The sequence below is a fragment of the Sapajus apella genome, unplaced genomic scaffold (assembly GCF_009761245.1).
Source record: "Sapajus apella isolate SASKATOON/1434 unplaced genomic scaffold, GSC_monkey_1.0 scaffold148, whole genome shotgun sequence".
NCBI lineage: Eukaryota > Metazoa > Chordata > Mammalia > Primates > Cebidae > Sapajus > Sapajus apella.
The window spans coordinates 2,239,112-2,256,641 of NW_022437088.1; the positions used below are offsets into that span (position 1 = coordinate 2,239,112).

The 17,530-nt window shown below is 46.6% G+C and overlaps 1 protein-coding gene and 1 pseudogene across 3 annotated transcripts; both read left to right on the forward strand.

Moving 5' to 3' along the window:
• The first annotated feature begins 5,224 nt into the window (after positions 1–5,224).
• On the forward strand, positions 5,225–6,357 carry S100A8 (S100 calcium binding protein A8). Of its 2 annotated transcripts, none has more exons than XM_032264908.1 (3): positions 5,225–5,370; positions 5,841–6,003; positions 6,157–6,357. In XM_032264908.1, the coding sequence occupies exons 2-3, from the start codon at positions 5,863–5,865 to the stop codon at positions 6,283–6,285; spliced, it is 270 nt and encodes an 89-aa protein (XP_032120799.1). In that variant the 5' UTR covers positions 5,225–5,370; positions 5,841–5,862; the 3' UTR covers positions 6,286–6,357. The 2 variants fall into 2 exon arrangements, with proteins under 2 accessions (XP_032120799.1, XP_032120800.1); XM_032264909.1 differs by having other exon boundaries at positions 5,253–5,370; positions 5,824–6,003.
• Positions 6,358–8,886: 2,529 nt separating this feature from the next.
• Positions 8,887–16,141, forward strand: LOC116541118 (annotated as a pseudogene). The gene is made up of 2 exons (XR_004264719.1): positions 8,887–8,901; positions 14,903–16,141. The product of XR_004264719.1 is annotated as a lysosomal-associated transmembrane protein 4B-like (transcript).
• Positions 16,142–17,530: the final 1,389 nt, after the last annotated feature.

The following is a 17,530-nucleotide window of genomic DNA, read 5'->3' on the forward strand; positions in this document are numbered from 1 at the left end:
GAGGGGGGAGACACAGCTCCTATCTCCAGGGAAGACCTGTCTGATGGTTGAGACACAGCTCCTATCTCCAGGGAGCCCGTGTCTGATGGGGGAGACACAGCTCCTATCTCCAGGGAGCCCGTGTCTGATGGGGGAGACACAGCTTCTATCTCCAGGGAAGACCTGTCTGATGGGGGAGACACAGCTTCTATCTCCAGGGAAGACCTGTCTGATGGGGGAGACACAGCTCCCATCTCCGGGGAGATGCAGCTCCCATCTCCAGGGAGCCCCTTTCTGAGGGGGAGACACAGCGCCTGTCTCTATGGAGCCCCTGTCTGAGGGGTGAGACACAGCTCCCATCTCCAGGGAGCCCCTGTCTGATGGGGGAGACATAGCTCCTATCTCCAGGGAGCCCGTGTCTGATGGGGGAGACACAGCTCCTGTCTCCAGGGAGCCTGTGTCTGATGGGGGAGACACAGCTCCCATCTCCAGGGAGTCCCTGTCTGATGGGGGAGACACAGCTCCCATCTCCAGGGAAGACCTGTCTGATGGGGGAGACACAGCTCCCATCTCCAGGGAGCCCCTGTCTGAGGGGGGAGACACAGCTCCTATCTCCAGGGAGCCCCTGTCTGAGGGGGAGACACAGCTCCCATCTCCAGGGAGCCCCTGTCTGATGGGGGAGACACAGCTCCTATCTCCAGGGAGCCCCTGTCTGAGGGGGGAGACACAGCTCCTGTCTCTATGGAGCCTCTATCTGAGGAGGAGACACAGTTTATTCCTCTAGGGAGTTTATATCTGATGGGGGAGACAGTCCCCACCTGCAGTGCTCCGTCTGAGAAGGAAGAGCCTCCTCTCTTGTGGAGATAGTGAGGCCTCGCCCGTGGTCACTCACTTACCCACCACACAGTGGTAGCACGGGGGTAGGGGTAAACTAACATGCCCCCCCAATGGCATCCCTGCTCTGAAAGAGAGCCCCAAGAATCAGTGAGCAAGGCAGGGGCTGAGCCTGGGAAGAGATCAGGATCAGGAGGCAGGTGCATTCCCAGCAGAGGTAACAACAGTAGAAATGTATAAGGTGTATCTGGGAGCAACAGAAAGTTTGCTTGGAAATCAGCGCTCATGGAGAAAACAGTAGGAAGTCAGCTTGAATGGGTGGGTTAGGACCGAAGTCCGGAAGTCCCTGAGAACTGACACTGCAATTTGGACTTTATCCTTTCGGTAAGGGATCCTCAGTGGTTAAGTGTGGGAAAGGGGCAAGGGCCCTGGGACCAGCTCCGTGCTTCAGGAAACTAGTGCTGGGGCTTTGGGGTGGAGGGAGACAGTCAGACCTGCACAGCCTGGCCGGAGGCTCTGAAGAGCAGGTAAACAGCTGCGTGGGATGGAAGGGAGGGAGCAGGCATCAGAACGGGCAGAACGTCAAAGGCCAGACCTGGGTGCAGACGGCGGAAGAGGAGCATCCAGAAGGAGGTGGAGGTTTCAGGCGCTGGGGACCGGCGTGGGACCTCGGTGTTGGGGTGGGAGTCAGTCTGCAGGGAAGGCTGTGTGCTGGGTTTGCGCATTCTTAGTCAGTCAACAGGAGCTGAGCTGATAATCCAGCCTGGCAGCACCACAGACACCTGTCACGGGAAGAACAATGAGTGTAGCCTGGGAGGCAGTCAACCAGGAAGGCTTTCTGGAGGAGAGAAGGGTTGGGTCTGGTTTCTTCCTACAACATGATGATGGATGTGAGAGTTACTCTGACTAAGGGCTATTCATGACCCCCTGATCCGAGTCCCCCGTGTCCCTGATCCCACCCATCTGAGACCTGCCCCTGCCCTTGCTCTGTTTCTCTTTCCTCCTCCTCTCCCTGAGTCCCCAGGAATCTAATGCAGAAGCCCTTGGGGAGGGTCTCCTCTGCCTTCAGGATCTGCCAGAGCCCACTTTAGTGGGTTGTGTTTTCTGAGGGTTGGTCTGGGAACCAGTGTCTTTAGCTTACTGAGACAGAAACCATGGATTTTGAAAGAGTGATGGGAGGTGACCCATCACCTGTGCACGAGACTGCAGGGTAACTTAAGAAACTTGGTCTGTTTCCCTCCCTACCTGGGCCTTTGCGCCAAACGTGGTGGGTGGCCCCTGGAGCTGAGCCGGAGAGCTTTTTATCATCAGTCCGGCTCTGGGGCAGGATTTGCCCCCGCTGCTCCTCCAGGCCTGGCCTGCTGTCCCTCCCACACTTGCCATCAGCTTAGTTTCCCTTTCCAGACCCAGCTGGGCCCTCCCCTCCTCTGGAGACGTCTGCATCCCATTCTGTGAAAGCCTGCTTTTTGACAGCTAAAACGAACTCTCTCTTTCCCACACTGAAAGCTGATCAGGCCTCATGTTAGCTCCTTGAGCCGGACAGACTCCAGCTTAGCTTCTTCATTTTAGTTATTTTCCCATCATTCAGTTTGTAACCAGAGTAGGTAGCTGGGGCAGGCTGACACTGGGCACCTCCAGGAATGCATGTGTTGATAAGAGGCTGCGTTAAGTGGCACCAGGAGAGCCTGGGAATGCAGGTGCTGTCGAGCGCCCAGAGTCCCCATTACCTGTTAGTTGTATGTCTTCCATGACAGCTTTACCCCTGGCACCTGGCACTGTTTTATTTCTCATGTACCAGTTTATCTTTTAACTTTTTGCTTACTCTGCTTTTGTGAAAACTTTGCTTCAGCGAGGTTCCCCCTCTCCTTCAAAATTAGGGTATAAAAGGCCACCTAACTTTTCCTTAGGGGCCGAGAGAATTTTGGGCGTTGGCCGCCTGTCGGTTGCCGGCATAATAAAGGGTTCATAATTCAATCTCAGTGTGGCGCGTTCCTTGACTCGCTCGGGTACAACAATTCCCCTCTGCATTCTCTCCTGCGGAGGGGCAGCTTCTGCAGGGCTGCATTCGTTTTGCACTCTCCACTGAGACAGGACCTCAGTGTCTCCGTAAACGCTCAGCAGGTGTTTGGGGAAGGGATGAGTTGAGGACTGGGGACTGTAGAGCTGGAATGGACAACCTAGATCTGTGCTCCTTCCCGCCGGGCGGTGACTTTGTCTAAGGCATGAAGACCGTCATCTGGGTTACTCAGGCCCAGGGGAGGAACACCTGACTCAGCTGAGAAGGGCTGCGCTCCACAGGCATTGAGCATGAAGCGGGGCACCCAGCCCAAGCCCTCCCTGCGCCTCTCCTGCCCCCTTCTGGGGGTTTCTTCACCAGCTCTGCCTGCTCTGTCCTCATTTCCTTGGCCTCAGGGATGGGCCCGTCAGGTCTGTTGGGACACATGTAGGGAATGAGCCCTTTCCTGTAAACACAAGCTGGTTCCGTTCCCTCTGGGTTGCCCCACGTCCGCCAGGCTGCTTACAGCCTCTGCCTTTCCCCCGATGTGCTTACCCAAGTCCCGATACCTTTTTGCTGCAAGGTCTGTCTCCTGCTGTCCCCAAAACACCCAAGGCTGTCTGTCCAGGGGTGCTGTTTCTGGGGAGGGGGTGACATTTCACGATCTTGCTGGTCAGCCTGCACACGATGTGGGGAGGAGGTTACCGCTCAGGATTTTCTCACTGGACCTAGGGCAGGACCTGGAGTCACTCCCTGCACCTCAGTTTTCCCATCTGTCAATTAAGGATAATTATTCTTGTAATGTTCACATCACAAGGTTGCTGGGAATATCAAATGAGTCAGTGGATGCAAAATACTTTGCAAATATGATGTGCTGCTTTGAGGCAGGTGCTGTTATGCCAGGTCACCTAGGGTAGTGCTTGGTGAATGACAGGTACTAACTAAGGGCGGATCCTTGGTTGAAAACTTGTCACATCAGAAATGGCATTGTTTTCCTAGACAGAGTTTGATTCACCTTTTGTCAAGGAGGTTAGACTGCATTTGGGTGATGAATTTATACCCTGCCTTCTTGTAGAAATGATTTAAGATGGCTGAGTATGATAAAGAGAATTTCTGCCTCGGATACGGGAAAGGCCAAACTTAATTTTGTATTCATTTATTCCCTCAATAAGTATTAATTGAACACTTAGTAGGTGCCAGGCCCTAGGGCTGTGAAAAGAAATGTGATTTCTTTTCTAAATTGTCTCCTAGTCCCAAAGAAAAGAAAGACAATAAACAAATGAATCGTAACATAGCAGGGCCAATGCTGTGATGGGTAAGGATTTGGCTAGCATGGAGGAGAGAAGAATGAACTCCGAATTGATGGCATAAGGTCAGGGAGATCAGAGATGGACTTGGAGCAGATGGTGGTCCTGAGCCGGATGAGGAAGGATCAGGAGGACATTAAGGGGACAAAAGGCATTGCAGGCAGGAACAGGAAGTAAATGCTGCCACATCACATCATGAATCACTCAATCATTTAATGCGTGAAATTACTATGTCTCTCTGTGCGGCTCAGTTTCCTCATCTGCACAATGGGCATTATAATAGTACATGCATCGTTGGATTAGTGTGATCATTAAATGGATCCATGCAAATAAAGCACTTAGAGTAGTTCCCGCACATCGGAAATGCCCAGTGAGTCTTAACTAGTATTTTGCCATGATTTGTTCTGATCGGTGATTGTGGCTGCCGTTATTGTGTGTTCTGGGCACTGTGCTGGGTCCCCAAGTGTTCACATCCAGAGAGAGCTGCATTCATTTTGGAGGGTGAAAGGCTCCCTGCTGTGTTTATGCAATGGTTCAGGCCCTCGTGCAGTGTGGAGGGACGGCAAGCAGCTTCCACCTCTCAGGGCACGGTGCGTCCCCAGCTTCACAGAGCAGGAGAGCTGTGGAGGAGTGTGGGCAGCAGGGTAGGAATGGATATATAGCCCTTGGCAACAACACATGTCCCCACAAAGCATTCACCCACCCACCCAAAACAACAACAACAACAGTTTTGGTTTTTCATAATGAGAACAATAGTTTTCAGTACTAAAAGCCAGCAGCCAGGGCAAGTGTTCTCAACCCCTTTGCTGTCTTTGGACCCTTTCAAATTCTTGTAGAAGCCATGGAGGAATGTTCTCATTGAGTGCATGCACTCAAAATGATGCACTCAATTTCAATTCAATTTCAGGGATGTATTGCCTGACCATCAATGCAGGGGATTAGTGATCCCAAGAGTGGAGAGGGCATAGAGTTTCCCAGAAAAAGAGCCCCACTTCCTGCTTTTTCCTTCTGGGCACAACTGCCCAGCAAATGCCTTCCTCTTTCCACTTCTCCTACCTCCCCACCCCAAATTTTCATTCTGCACAGTGATTGCCACATTCACCTGGTTGAGAAACCAGAGACTGTAGCAACGCTGGCAGGGAGCAGCTGTCTCTGATGGCCTGAAGCTGTGGGCGCTGGCCAGCCTCACCGCTATAAAAGGAAGCTGCCACTCAGCCCTGCACGTCTGTTGTCAGCTGTCTTTCAGAAGACCTGGTAAGTGCGGCTGTCTGGATTGGCCCCACACTTTGGGCTTCTCTTGGGGAGGGTCAGGGAAGTGGAGCAGCCTTCCAGAGAGAGGAGAGAGGAAGCTCAGGGAGGTCTGGAACAAAGATACTTCCGGCGGTGGGGAGTGAGGCAGGGATAAGGAAGAAGGGTGTCCTCCAGCACCTTCCAGTGGGCAAGGGCACATGTGTCCTAGGCTGGACCTTTGTTGGGCAGAGGGTGGGGTGGTAAGGAAAGGTCGGTGTGTGTGCACATGGCTCTGTGTGAACAGACCCTTCCCCTTTCCACACCTGCATGCCTGTTCTCCACCCTTCCCATCACAGCCATAGCCATCTGCTAGTTGGGTTATTTGGAGAGAGGGCAGGACAAGGCTATCGCTTGGGGCATGAACACTCTGCGTTCTGCTCTGGGTAGATGCATACTCCCTGCCATGGGATTCCCCAGAGGGTTCTGTCTTTCAGGTGAGGCAAGTCTGTGGGCACCATGCTGACCGATCTGGAGAATGCCTTGAACTCCCTCATCGAAGTCTACCACAAGTACTCCCTGATAAAGGGGAATTACCACTCCATCTACAGGGACGATCTGAAGAAATTGCTGGAGACCGAGTGTCCTGCGTATATAAATGTGAGGAGAGGGGCTGGGTGTGGTGGGGACTCTCTGCCTGGTCCTGGGGGTGCCCTGGGCCCGTGGTCCTCCCTGCCGCCCTTCGTAGATGGCCCTGCCTTGGCTCTCTCTGAGATCTTTAAACTCTGGCTTCTTTCTCCTCAATCTTGACAGAAAAAGAGTGCAGAAGCCTGGTTCAACGAGTTGGATATCAACAGCGATAATGCAATTAACTTCCAGGAGTTCCTCATACTGGTGGTAAAGGTGGGCGTGGCAGCCCACAAAGAAAGCCACAAAGAGTAGCTGAGTTACTGGGTCCAGAGGCTGGGCCCCCGGACATGTACCTGCAGAATAATAAAGTCATCAATACCTCAAGCCTCTCTTGCTCATGCTTTTGTGGGATGAGGTTCCTCAGGGTGGAGGGAGGGTTGGAAAACTCAAAGGAAGAAAAATAAACCTATGTTATCTGCCTGCCCCCCAACAAGCCTTTCCTGCCTTACTCCTCATCTGGCTTCTGTCCCACACTCCCTTCCGGCCCCACTCTCTTGAGCCATGGATTTGAGGCTTAAGGATTCTAAAAAGTCCATGACACTGTAGCTGATTATTTTACTAGTAGCTCTGAAATGGGTTGGGGATTTGGGAACGGGGCGGTATAAGAAAAACTCATACTGTTCTCTAAGCTAAATTTTAGTTTCCAGCTAAATGTCTTAGATGTGGCTCTTAGAAAATTAGGGTGATAGCTACATAGAAGTGTGTGTGTGTGTGTGTGTGTGTGTGGAGAGAGAGAGAGAGAGAGAGATAGAGAGAGAGGGACAGGCTGATTCTGTGTGTGGTGTTGTGATGTAGGTGGACAATGTTTAGAGTTCTACATTAATAGGATAGTTCCCACACCTGACCCCACCCCTATAGTTTGTCCTTGGGGATTTTGAAAATTTTTCCTCCCTCTCTACTCCCAACCTCCCAACTCAATTAAATAATAAAGGAATGGGCAAATAGGAAAATAAATTAGTAAAACTTAAGTCAAAGAATAGGTTATTCAAATGTTACCCTGTGGGATTCTATGCTTTGGTGATCAGAGAATTATCTTAAAAAAAAAAAAACAAAAAACTTCCCAAGGGCCTGGAACAAGGGGAAGGCCAGAAGATGAATGGTTCTTCTCTGAGATGGGGATTAAAAGAAAGAAGAAAATGAAGGGGGACCTTTTGACAAGAACAGAACCCCAAACTGGATTTTCATGCTGTGGTGTGGGGAATTTTTTGTTGTCCTCACTTAGGTGCTGGGGCAATGGCATTAGTGATGCTTAAGAAGGTAGGAAGCTGTCAGTCACCAGAATCACTAAACCAGGGTTCTTAACTTGTCTGTCTATACATCTCTGAAATTGGATTGAAATTGATTGCATCATTTTGAGGGCATGCACTAAGTGAGAACATTCCTTCACGACTTCTATCAGAATCTCAAAAAGGCCCAAACACCTCAAAAAGGTTAAGAACACTTGTCCTGTTTACTAGTTTTTAGTAACAAAAGGCTAAGTATTTGTCTGTCTGTCTGTCTGTGTCTCTCTCTCTCTGTCTCTCTCTCTTTCTCTTTTGACACAGGGTCTTGCTCTGTCACCTGGACTAGAGTACCATGGCATGATCATGGCTCACTGCAGCCTCGAACACCTGGGCTCAAGCAGTCCTCCCACCTCAGCCTCTTTAGTAGCTGGGACTACAGGCATGAGGCACTGCACTTGGCTAATTTTTAATTTTTTTTTTTGGTAGAGGTTGGGACTTGCTATGTTACCCAGGCTAGTCTCAAACTCCTGGACTCAAGCGATCCTCCTACCTTGGCCTCCCAAAGTGCTAAGATTGTAACTGTGATCCACACCACGTCTGGCCAAAAGGTGGAGTATTTTTATGGCTATTGTTGTTTTGGGTGGGTGGTGGATGCTTTGTGGTGACATAGGTTGTTGCCAGGGGCTAAATCAATTCCTATCCTGCTGCCCACACTCCTCCACAGCCCTCCTGCTCTGTGAAGCTGGGGATACGCCCTGGCATGGAGGATGGAGGCTGCCTGGTGTCCCTCTGCACTGCACAAGGGCCCCAGCCACTGCCTAAACACAGTCGACAGTGGCTGAACAAAAGACCTTCTTTCAATGGAAAAGATTTTCCTGTTTATTTCACCACTTGGGAACCAGAACAATTTGGTTGGGTCCAGAACTCCCACTTTCTGCCCTCCCGCCTGGGGAATTCAGTCTAAATACAAATGCGCTGTAGAGGGGAGAAAAAACTACCAACACGTATGGCGGGGTATGGTGGATTGTGCGTGTGTGTGCGTGCGTGCGTGCGCACGTGTCAGGGTCGGAGTGCAACCTATCACAGTGCTTTTGATTCCCCTTGAAAGTGCACTGTTGGAGTTGCTGTCAATTGCTTCTTTGTGAGGAGAGTTACTAAATACAGCAGGGAGACTTCCACCCTCGCTGGCAAATTATTGTGCCTGGAACCCCAGGATCATGGGCCGAAGAGAGGACGCTAACTCTGGGGTAGTGGAGGGGAGGGATTATTTGGAGAAGCTAGACATGCTTCATGCCTAAGAGGAGGAGAGGAGGTGGCCAATTTCCTAGGATTTCAGGAGGAGCAAACCCTTTTCCCACACTCTAGCAAAATGCCACTCGATTAACTGGCTTCCAGTGCCGAAGTTTACACACTTCAGGTCACTGGGCTTCTTCCTGCAGTAGACCTTAATCATATAAAGTGCAGATGAACAGAGAAACGTTAACAGTTTAAGTCCTTATTCACCAATGTTTTAATTACCAAACAATTTTATTTGTTACCTAACATATTAGTGAAAATGGTTGGCAGCCAGCTGAACATTAAGGCTGGGATCTAAGATGGGGTGGGAAAATCTAGTCAGCAGAATACGGAGATGGGCTTCTGTGGGGTGAGGAGGAATTGCTTTCTTTTCAGTTTTGCCGAAGCATATCTATCCATCCCTCCAAGCCACTGCTTCTACTCAAGTCAGGAGTGTGGAATACAGTCCGCATTGCAGAAACAGAGGTTATGCAGCTCGGAGAGGCACCGCAGTGATGTTGCTGTAATTTTCTCCAACACATAGTCCAAAGGTGAGCAGCTGGACCAAACGTGGCCTAGGCAAAAAAAGGTGGGAAATGTTCCAGGGTTTACTAAGCCACGTTTCAGATCAACTCAACATTTAGGGGATCTCATGGGAGAAAAGATAGTAACAGGAGTATGCAAAAGGAGTGAGCACCCCGATTCTGCCTCTCGGCTATCCACATCGGCGGTGGTGGTGGTGATATGTGCGTGTGTGTGTCAAGGTGGTGTGGGGCAACCTATCCCAGTGCCTTTGACTCCCTTGAAAGTGCACTGTTGGACTTGCTGTCAATGCATTCTTGTGGAGAGAGTTACTATTCTCAGTTGTCTGCCTTTACTTGGGAGTCCAATAAGTCTGCTTCCTCTGAGCCCACCAGAAGGGGGAGGTGGCTTAGCCCTTTGGAGTTTCACCGTAAGCGATGGGCACTGGTTGTGAAGAATTGGGTCAACAGTTGATTCTTGAGTGCACAGCTGGGCAGGGTAGGTGGCCCAGCTGGCACTGGCCATCTGGAGAAGAGGAAAAGTGAGAGAGGCAGGCCTTGGAAGCTTTGTAGAGGACTCAGGCTTGGAGACAAGACTGTGCCCGCTACTGAAACCACTGACTGAGCAGAATCAGACAGGACCTGTGGCCCAGAGCAAGGGGATTTTGTTTCCTGTTTCCCCAGCTACAAAAGAAGAACAAGGGAGTGGGAAGTTTAGAAATAAGTAGGTTAGCAGGAAATCTCATGCAACGTTTGAGCCCACAAAGGAGAGCTTGGCTCACCAATTGAAGCAGATCCGGCCACTGGGTCCTGTAAGAATGACCTGTCTGAAATCTTGCTTCTCCTTCCAAGTTCTTCGCCCAAGGGTCCTGTGTTCCTAGTGGTTGTGACAAAAGTCTTGAAGAGCATGGAGAGGATCTGGACTTGGGCAATCAGTCTACAGTGGCTGAGCAAAATACCTTATTCCAATGGAAAAGATTTTCCTGTCGATCCCTCCGCTTGGGAACCAGAACAATTTTGACTGGGTCCAGAGCCCAGCCCATTTTCTGCTCTGCTGCCTGTGGGAATCCAGTCTTAATTCAAATGGGCTGAAGAGGGGAGGGAAAGCTGCCAACACTTACTGGGCTCCAGCTGGGTGTCAGTGTGAAAGAAAAAAAAAATCATCTCAAACCTGGAAAAAGGCAAAATGGTGACTGCTTATATTGTGACCTCATGCTAGAGTCTGTTGAGTAAAAGCACGTCCTCACTATTAGTCTTCATCTGACACTTAGGAGAAAAGTGTCAGCAAAGTAAGTTTGATAGCAATTCATAACAAATGAAGGACAGTTTGCCTCTGCTGGATGGGTCAGTATGGCTTTAGAGGCTGGTCAAAATGCGAACCCCAAAACTGTTAGGGTTTTTGTCACCCTATGAAAAGTCAAAAGACTTGTATCTAGTCTTGTGTCGAAATGAAGAATCTTAGGCATTACTTTCTAACAGTCTTTTATATTCTTAATATCCTTCAAACCGGTTCAAAAGTCTCCCCTGCTGGTTCTCTTTTTAATGAATTGACACTAAAATTTTGACACAGGCCCATGATTTTTTGTTAGTGATTTTGCTTTTTAGCTCAAGACATGGTGGTAACTTGTTCCTCATAACAACCCTAGGAGAGGGGTAATTACTATTTCCATTTTGTAGATGAGTAGACTCAGAAACTTGACAAAGCTTATGAATCTGGCAAGTGGCAGAGGTAGAATCAGATCTCTGCTGTCTCCAGGCAAGAGACCCTGATTAAAATATGAAGGTGCTTCTTTTAGCCATTTTCCACCCTGGGTGTGGATGGGCCAGCCCTTCCTTGCCTGCCTGCCTGGGCTCTTTCTCCTCAGCCCCTGTAGGGTCTCTGCTGTCCAGAGGGAGAAGTAGGGAGAGCAGGTACCAGATGAGCTTCTCTCTGGGGCCACTCTCCGCTGCCCAGGGCTATACCTGGCATGCCTCAGGGCCTGAAGGACTGGTAGTTCTTTCCTGGTGTGAGCAATCATCTGGGAAGGATAATTTCCCCACATAGAGAGGAAGAGGATTGATGTTTTGATTGTCCTAAGCTCTTAGGGGTTGTCCCAGTAACGATTCCGTCTTCTTCATGGGGTGGAGGAGCTTTCCTTCCAGTCTTAGGAGATTTGTAAATTCCCCTGTGATCTAAAACGTTGCTGAATCAGCCACCCATGTACTCAGAGCATTTGCATGCTGGAATAGTTCACCTGTGGCCTATTGCCAGTGCGACTGGGGTCCCAACAACCATTGGCAGTTCTGATTGGAGAGTGATGGCCTCGGTGCAGGTTACCTAGAAAATAGACATGCAGTCAGACAGATTTTCAACGTCATCAGTGCTATGGGAAAGTAGGCACATCATGCAACTTACTTTGCCAACTAACTCACGGCTAAATCAGACACGGGCTTCCTACATTTGAACTAGAGACTTTCACAATGACAGCTCCCTGACTGAAGTTACATGTGCTCCCCTGGCTAATATATTTCTTTGGGTGGTATACTGTAGAATGCCTGTTATCATCAGATAGAACATGCTGTTTTGGAATTTGGGGTCCTCAAGTGTTTGTGCAAAATGACACACTGAGCTGGAAGGGCTTCTGACATTGCAGGGTTGCCTGAGATACTCTGCCAGGAAGGCACTCTGACAGCTGATTCCATTTTCCTGCCTGTGTCCTCCTACCTGGCATAGGTGTACATGCCCTGGGAAAAATGGTACCCAACTTGTCACTGACTATGTCAGTGATAAGTAATGCTACCACCTGGGCTATTTAGGACCAATGAGACTCACTGAACTTGTTAGCTGAGCTAGTGATGAACACCTGAACAGCCCCTGATTGTCTGTTGGCAGAGCAGAGTGGCCTTCGGTTGTTGCCAACACCTCCTGCTGTACCCAAGTAAACACCTCAGATATTGTACAGACACAGGGGAGGGGATCCAGAGGCAGACCCAGCACATTGGTTTCAAACAGTGAGACCATCTGAAGGATCCTTCTTTGGCCTCTTTGTAAAAAAATTTTTTATTTTAGATTCAGGGTATACATGTGCAGGTTTGTTACGTGGGTATATTGCATGGTGACGAGGTTTGGGCTGCTAATGATCTCATTGGCCAAATAGTGAACCTAGAACCTGTTAGGTAGCTTTTCAGCCCCGGTGCCCTTCCTGCCCTCCCTCCTTTTGGAATCCCCAGTGTGTACCGCTCCCATCTTTATGTCTGTGTCTACTCAGGGTTTAGCTGTCATTTATAAGTGAGAACTTCTGGTATTTGGTTTTCTGTTTCTACATTAATTCACTTAGCATAATGGCCTCCAGCTGCATCAGTGTTGCTGCAAAGGACATAATTGTGTTCTTTTTTATAGCTGTGTAGTGCTGACATATATGACATATATGTACTACATTTTCTTTATCCAATCCACCATTGATAGGTACCTAGGTGGATTCCATTTCTTTGCTATTGTGAATAGTGCTTTGGTAAACATATGAGTGCAGATGTCTTTTCCTTTGTGTATATACTCAGTAATGGGATTGATGGGTTGAATGGCAATTCTATTTTTAGTTCTTTGAGAAGTCTCTAAACTGCTAAACTAATTTGCGTTTCTACAAACAGTGTATAATCATTCCCTTTTCTCTACAACCTTGCCAACATCTGTTATTTTTTGACTTTTAAATGATCGTTATCCTGACTGGTGTGAGATGATACTTGATTGTGGTTTTGATTCACATCTCTCTGATGATTAGTTTTTTCATATGTTTGTTGGCTACTTGTGTTTCTTTTTTGGAGAAATGTCTGTTCATGTCCTTTGCCCTCTTTTTAACGGGGTTATTTGTTTTCTTTTTGTTAAGTTGTTGGCATTTCCTGTAGATTTCCGGATATTAGCCCTTTGTCAAATGCGTAGTTTGTGAATATTTTCTCCCATTCTGTAGATTGTCTGTTTACTCTATTAGTTTCTTTCACTGTGTGGAAGCTTTTTAGTTTAATTAGGTCCTATATCAACTTTCATTTGTGTTTTATTGCTTTTGAGGACTTAATCATAAATTTTTTGCCTAGAACATGTCTAGAAGAGTAGTTCCAAGGATTTTTCCAAGATTTTATTAGTTTAAAGTCTTACATTTAAGTCTTTAATCCATCTTGAGTTAACTTTTGTATATGCTGAGAAGTAGGGGTCCAGTTTTTTCATTCTTCTGCATATGGTTAGTCAGTTTCCCCAGCACCGTTTATTGAATAGGGTTTCCTTTCCCTATTGTTTATTTTTACCAACTTTGTTCAAGATCAGTTGGTTGTAGGTATGTGGCTTTATTTCAGTGGTTTCTGTAGGTTTGTAGTTCTCCTTGTAGAGGTCTTTCACCTCGCTGGTTAGATGTTTTCTTAGGTTTTTAATTTTTTGTGTGTGGCTATTGTGAATGGAATTGCATCTTTGATTTGGTTTTCAGCTTGAATATTATTGGTATATAGAAATGCTACTGATTTTTGTATGTTTATTTTGTTTTCTGAGACTTTGCTGAAGTTGCTTATCAGGTCTAGGAGTCTTTTGGCAGAATCCTTAGAGTTTTCTGGACATAGAATCATACTGTCAGTGAAGAGAGGTCATTCGACTTCCTCTTTTCAAATTTGGGTGCATTTTATCTATTTCTCATGCCTAATTGCTCTGGCTGGGACTTTTAGAACTATGTTGAATAGGAATAGTGAGAGTAGGTATCCTTGTCTTGTTCCTGTTCTTAGGCAGAATGCACTCAACTTGTGCTTATCCAGTATGATGTCAACTGTGGGTTTGTCATAGATGGCTCTCATTATTTTGAGGTATGTTCCTTTGATGCCTAGTTTATTGAGAGCTTTTATCATGAAGAAACGTTCGATTTTTATGGAATGCCTTTTTTTTGCATCAATTGAGATGATCATATAGTTTTTGTTTTTAATTCTGTTTATGTGGTGAATCACATGTATTTATTTGCATATGTTGAACCATCCTTGCATCCCAGGAATGAAGCCCACTTAATTGGCAAATTAACTTTTTGACATGCTCCTGTATTTGATTTTCTAGTATTTTGTTGAAGATTTTTATGTTTATGCCCATCAGGGATATTGGTCTGTAGTTTTATTTTTTTTTTTGTTGGGCCTTTGCCAGATTTTGGTGTCATGATGATGCTGGTTTCATAGAATGAGTTAGGGAGGAGTTCCTTCTCAATTTTTTTGCAATAATTTCTTTAGGATTGATACCAGCTCTTCTTTGTAGATCTAGTAGAATTTGGCTATGAATCCATCTGATACAGGGTTGTTTTTTTGTTGATGTTGTCATTAGGTGTTTTATTACTGATTCAATTTCATTACTTCGTTATTGGTCTGTTCAGAAATTCTATTTCTTCTTGACTCAATCTTCTTGACTCAATCTTGTGTTTTCAGGAATGTATTCATTTCCTCTAGATTTTCCAGTTTGTATGCATACAGATGTTCATATCTCTGAGGATCTCTTGTAATTCTGTGGAATCAGTGGTAATGTCACCGTTGTCATTTCTGATTGTGCTTATTTTGATCTCTTAATCTAGCTAATGGTCTATCAATCTCGTGTATCTTTTCAAAAAAGCAAGTTTTCCTTTCACTGATCCTTTGTATGGCTTTCTGGGTCTCAATTCATTTAGTTCTGCTCTTATTTTAGTTACTTCTTTTCTTCTGCTAGCTCTGGGTTTAGTTTGTTCTTGTTTTTCTAATTCCTTTAGCTGTGAGGCTAGGTTGTTAATTTGAGATCTTTCTGTTAGTATCTTCTTGATATAGGCATTTGGCGTTATAAAATTCCCTATTGGGGGAATCAGAGAGCGAGGCCTGCGCGCGCACTAGCGAGCTGGCCGGGGCCGCAGAGGCCGAGGACACCGCAGCAGCGGCGCAGCGGGTGGGGCGAGGTGGTCCGTGCTCCTGGAAACGGGCGCGCACTCGCGCCCCTGCGCCCAGGGTGATGATGGTCGCGCCCTGGACGCGGTTCTACTCCAAAAGCTGCTGCCTATGCTGCCGTGTCTGCGTTGGCGCCATCCTGCTCGGTGTCTGGTACCTGATCATCAATGCTATGGTACTGTTGCTTTTACTGAGTGCCCTGGCTGATCCGGATCAGAATGACTTTCCAAGTTCTGAAGTGGGAGGTGACTTTGAGTTCACGGAGGATGCCACCATGTGCATTGCCATTGCGATTTCTCTTCTCATGATCCTGATATGTGCTATGACTACGGAGCATACAAGCAACACACAGCCTGGATCATCCCATTCTTCTGTTACAAGATCTTTGATTTTGCTCTGAACACCTTGGTTGCAATCACTGTGCTTGTTTATCTAAACTCCATTCAGGAATACATAGGACAACTGCCTCCTAATTTTCCCTGCAGAGGAAATGTCATGTTGGTGAATCCTACCTGTTTGGTCCTTATTATTCTTCTATTTATTAGCATTACCCTGACTTTTAAGGGTTACTTTGTTAGCTGTGTTTGGAACTGTTACCTTTACATCAGTGGCAGGAACTCCTCCGATGTCCTGGCTTATGTTACCAGCAATGACACTACAGTACTGCCACCCCCGTATGATGACGCCACTGTGAATGGTGCTGCCAAGGAACCTCCGCCCCGCTACGCGTCTGTCTAAGCCTTCGAGTGGGCGGAGCTGAGAGCAGCAGCTTGACTTTTCAGACATCTGAGCAATAGTTCTGTTATTTCACTTTTGAGGTGAGCTCTCTGAGCTTCTTTGTTGCTGAAATGCTAATTTTTAAAATTTAGATGTTAGGTTGAAACCTGTAGTTTTCAACATATGCTTTGCTAGAACACTGTGAGAGATTCGCTGTAGAATTCTTTCTGTAGGATTGAGGGAGTAATGGACTTCACTAACCTTCCCTAGGCACTGAAACTTCCCCCAAATCTAGATGGATCTAGAGTCAGAGGAGTCTGGCTTCGTACTTGTTGGGGCCCAAAGTTGGGCAGTCAGTCACACATTTTCTCTCTGTTCCCTCTCTTTTGAAAGTGTAACATAAAACCAAAAATAGACAACATTTTCTTAAACCATTCCAAAGTAGAGAACAAAACCTTATGAAAACAGGAATGTCAATTGTGTGATCATCATTCTAATTAAGTAAATAGAAGTCCTTATATATGTGTTACAAGAATTTCCACCATAACGTCCTTTATGACTTAAGTTCCATGACAGTTTGCGTTTGGTGGTAAAGGATTTTCTCCATGGCCTGAATTAAGACCATTAGAGAGCACCAGGCACTGGGAGCAGAAACCATCTGATGACTGTTCTTGTGCATCTCATGTCCAGGGACAGGGGGTGACGTGCCTTGTCTGTGTTAGAGGGTGGGATGGGTGTGTCTGGCACTGCATGGGATCTGGTGCTCCTCTTCTAGATCCACATCCCCACCCAGGGCCCACTTTTACTAAGTGTTCTGCCCTAGCCTGGTTCAAGGGGGTCATCCCATTGACTTGATCAAGTGGAATTGGGATATATTTATGATGTATTTGCCTAACAACATGGAAAAGGGTTTTCCTCCTTCTTTCCCTGCAAGGCACATCCTGCTGCTTTGCACTTCCAAGTATGCCTAGTCACCTTTTAAAATGTAGAAGTTTTCAGAAAAATGAGGATGGCTGTCCTTTCTGCACGTATTCTCTTGACTACCTGGATTGCAAGGGATTTTTATATATTCATATGTTCAAAAGATAGCAACTCTCCGGTTGGTTCATTATTGAATGTGCTGTAAATGAAGTCTTTTGCAATGAAAATGAGATTTGCCTACATCCAAGATGAAAAAAAATTTCCCTCCTAACACCACTTTTGGTACATTCCAGATGTTTTGATATGTTGTATCTCAGAATTTTTTGACTTCTGCCTTAATTTTGTTGTTTCTCCAAAAAGTCAGGTGCAAGTTGTTTAGTTTCCATTTACTTGTCTGGTTTTGAGATTTCCTCTTGGTGTTGATTTCTATTTTTATTCCACTGTGGTGCAAGATTTTTAGTATGATTTTGACTTTTTTGCATTTATTGAGATTTGCCGTCTGACTGGGCCTGTGGTTGATCTTAGAGTATGTTCCGTGTGCAGATGAAAATAATATATATTCTGTGGTAGTTGGGTGCATTGTTCTATAGATGTCTATTAGGTTTAATTGCCAAATGTCAAATTTCAGTCCACCTGTCTACTGATGTCAGTGGGGTGTTGTCCCCTGCTTTTATTGTGTGGCTGTCAAAATCTTTTCTTAGATCGAGAAGTACTTGTTTTATAAATCTGGATGCACAAATGTTGGGTGTGTATTCATTGAGGATAAATTTCCTTGTTAAATTGAACCGTTTAACAGTATGTAATGCCCTTCTTTATCCTTTTTTACTTTATTGGCTTAAAGTCTATTGGATCTGATTCAAGAATAGCCACCTCTGTTCCTTTTTGTTTTCCATTTGTTTGATAGATCTTTCTCCATCTCTTTACCTTGAACCTACAGGT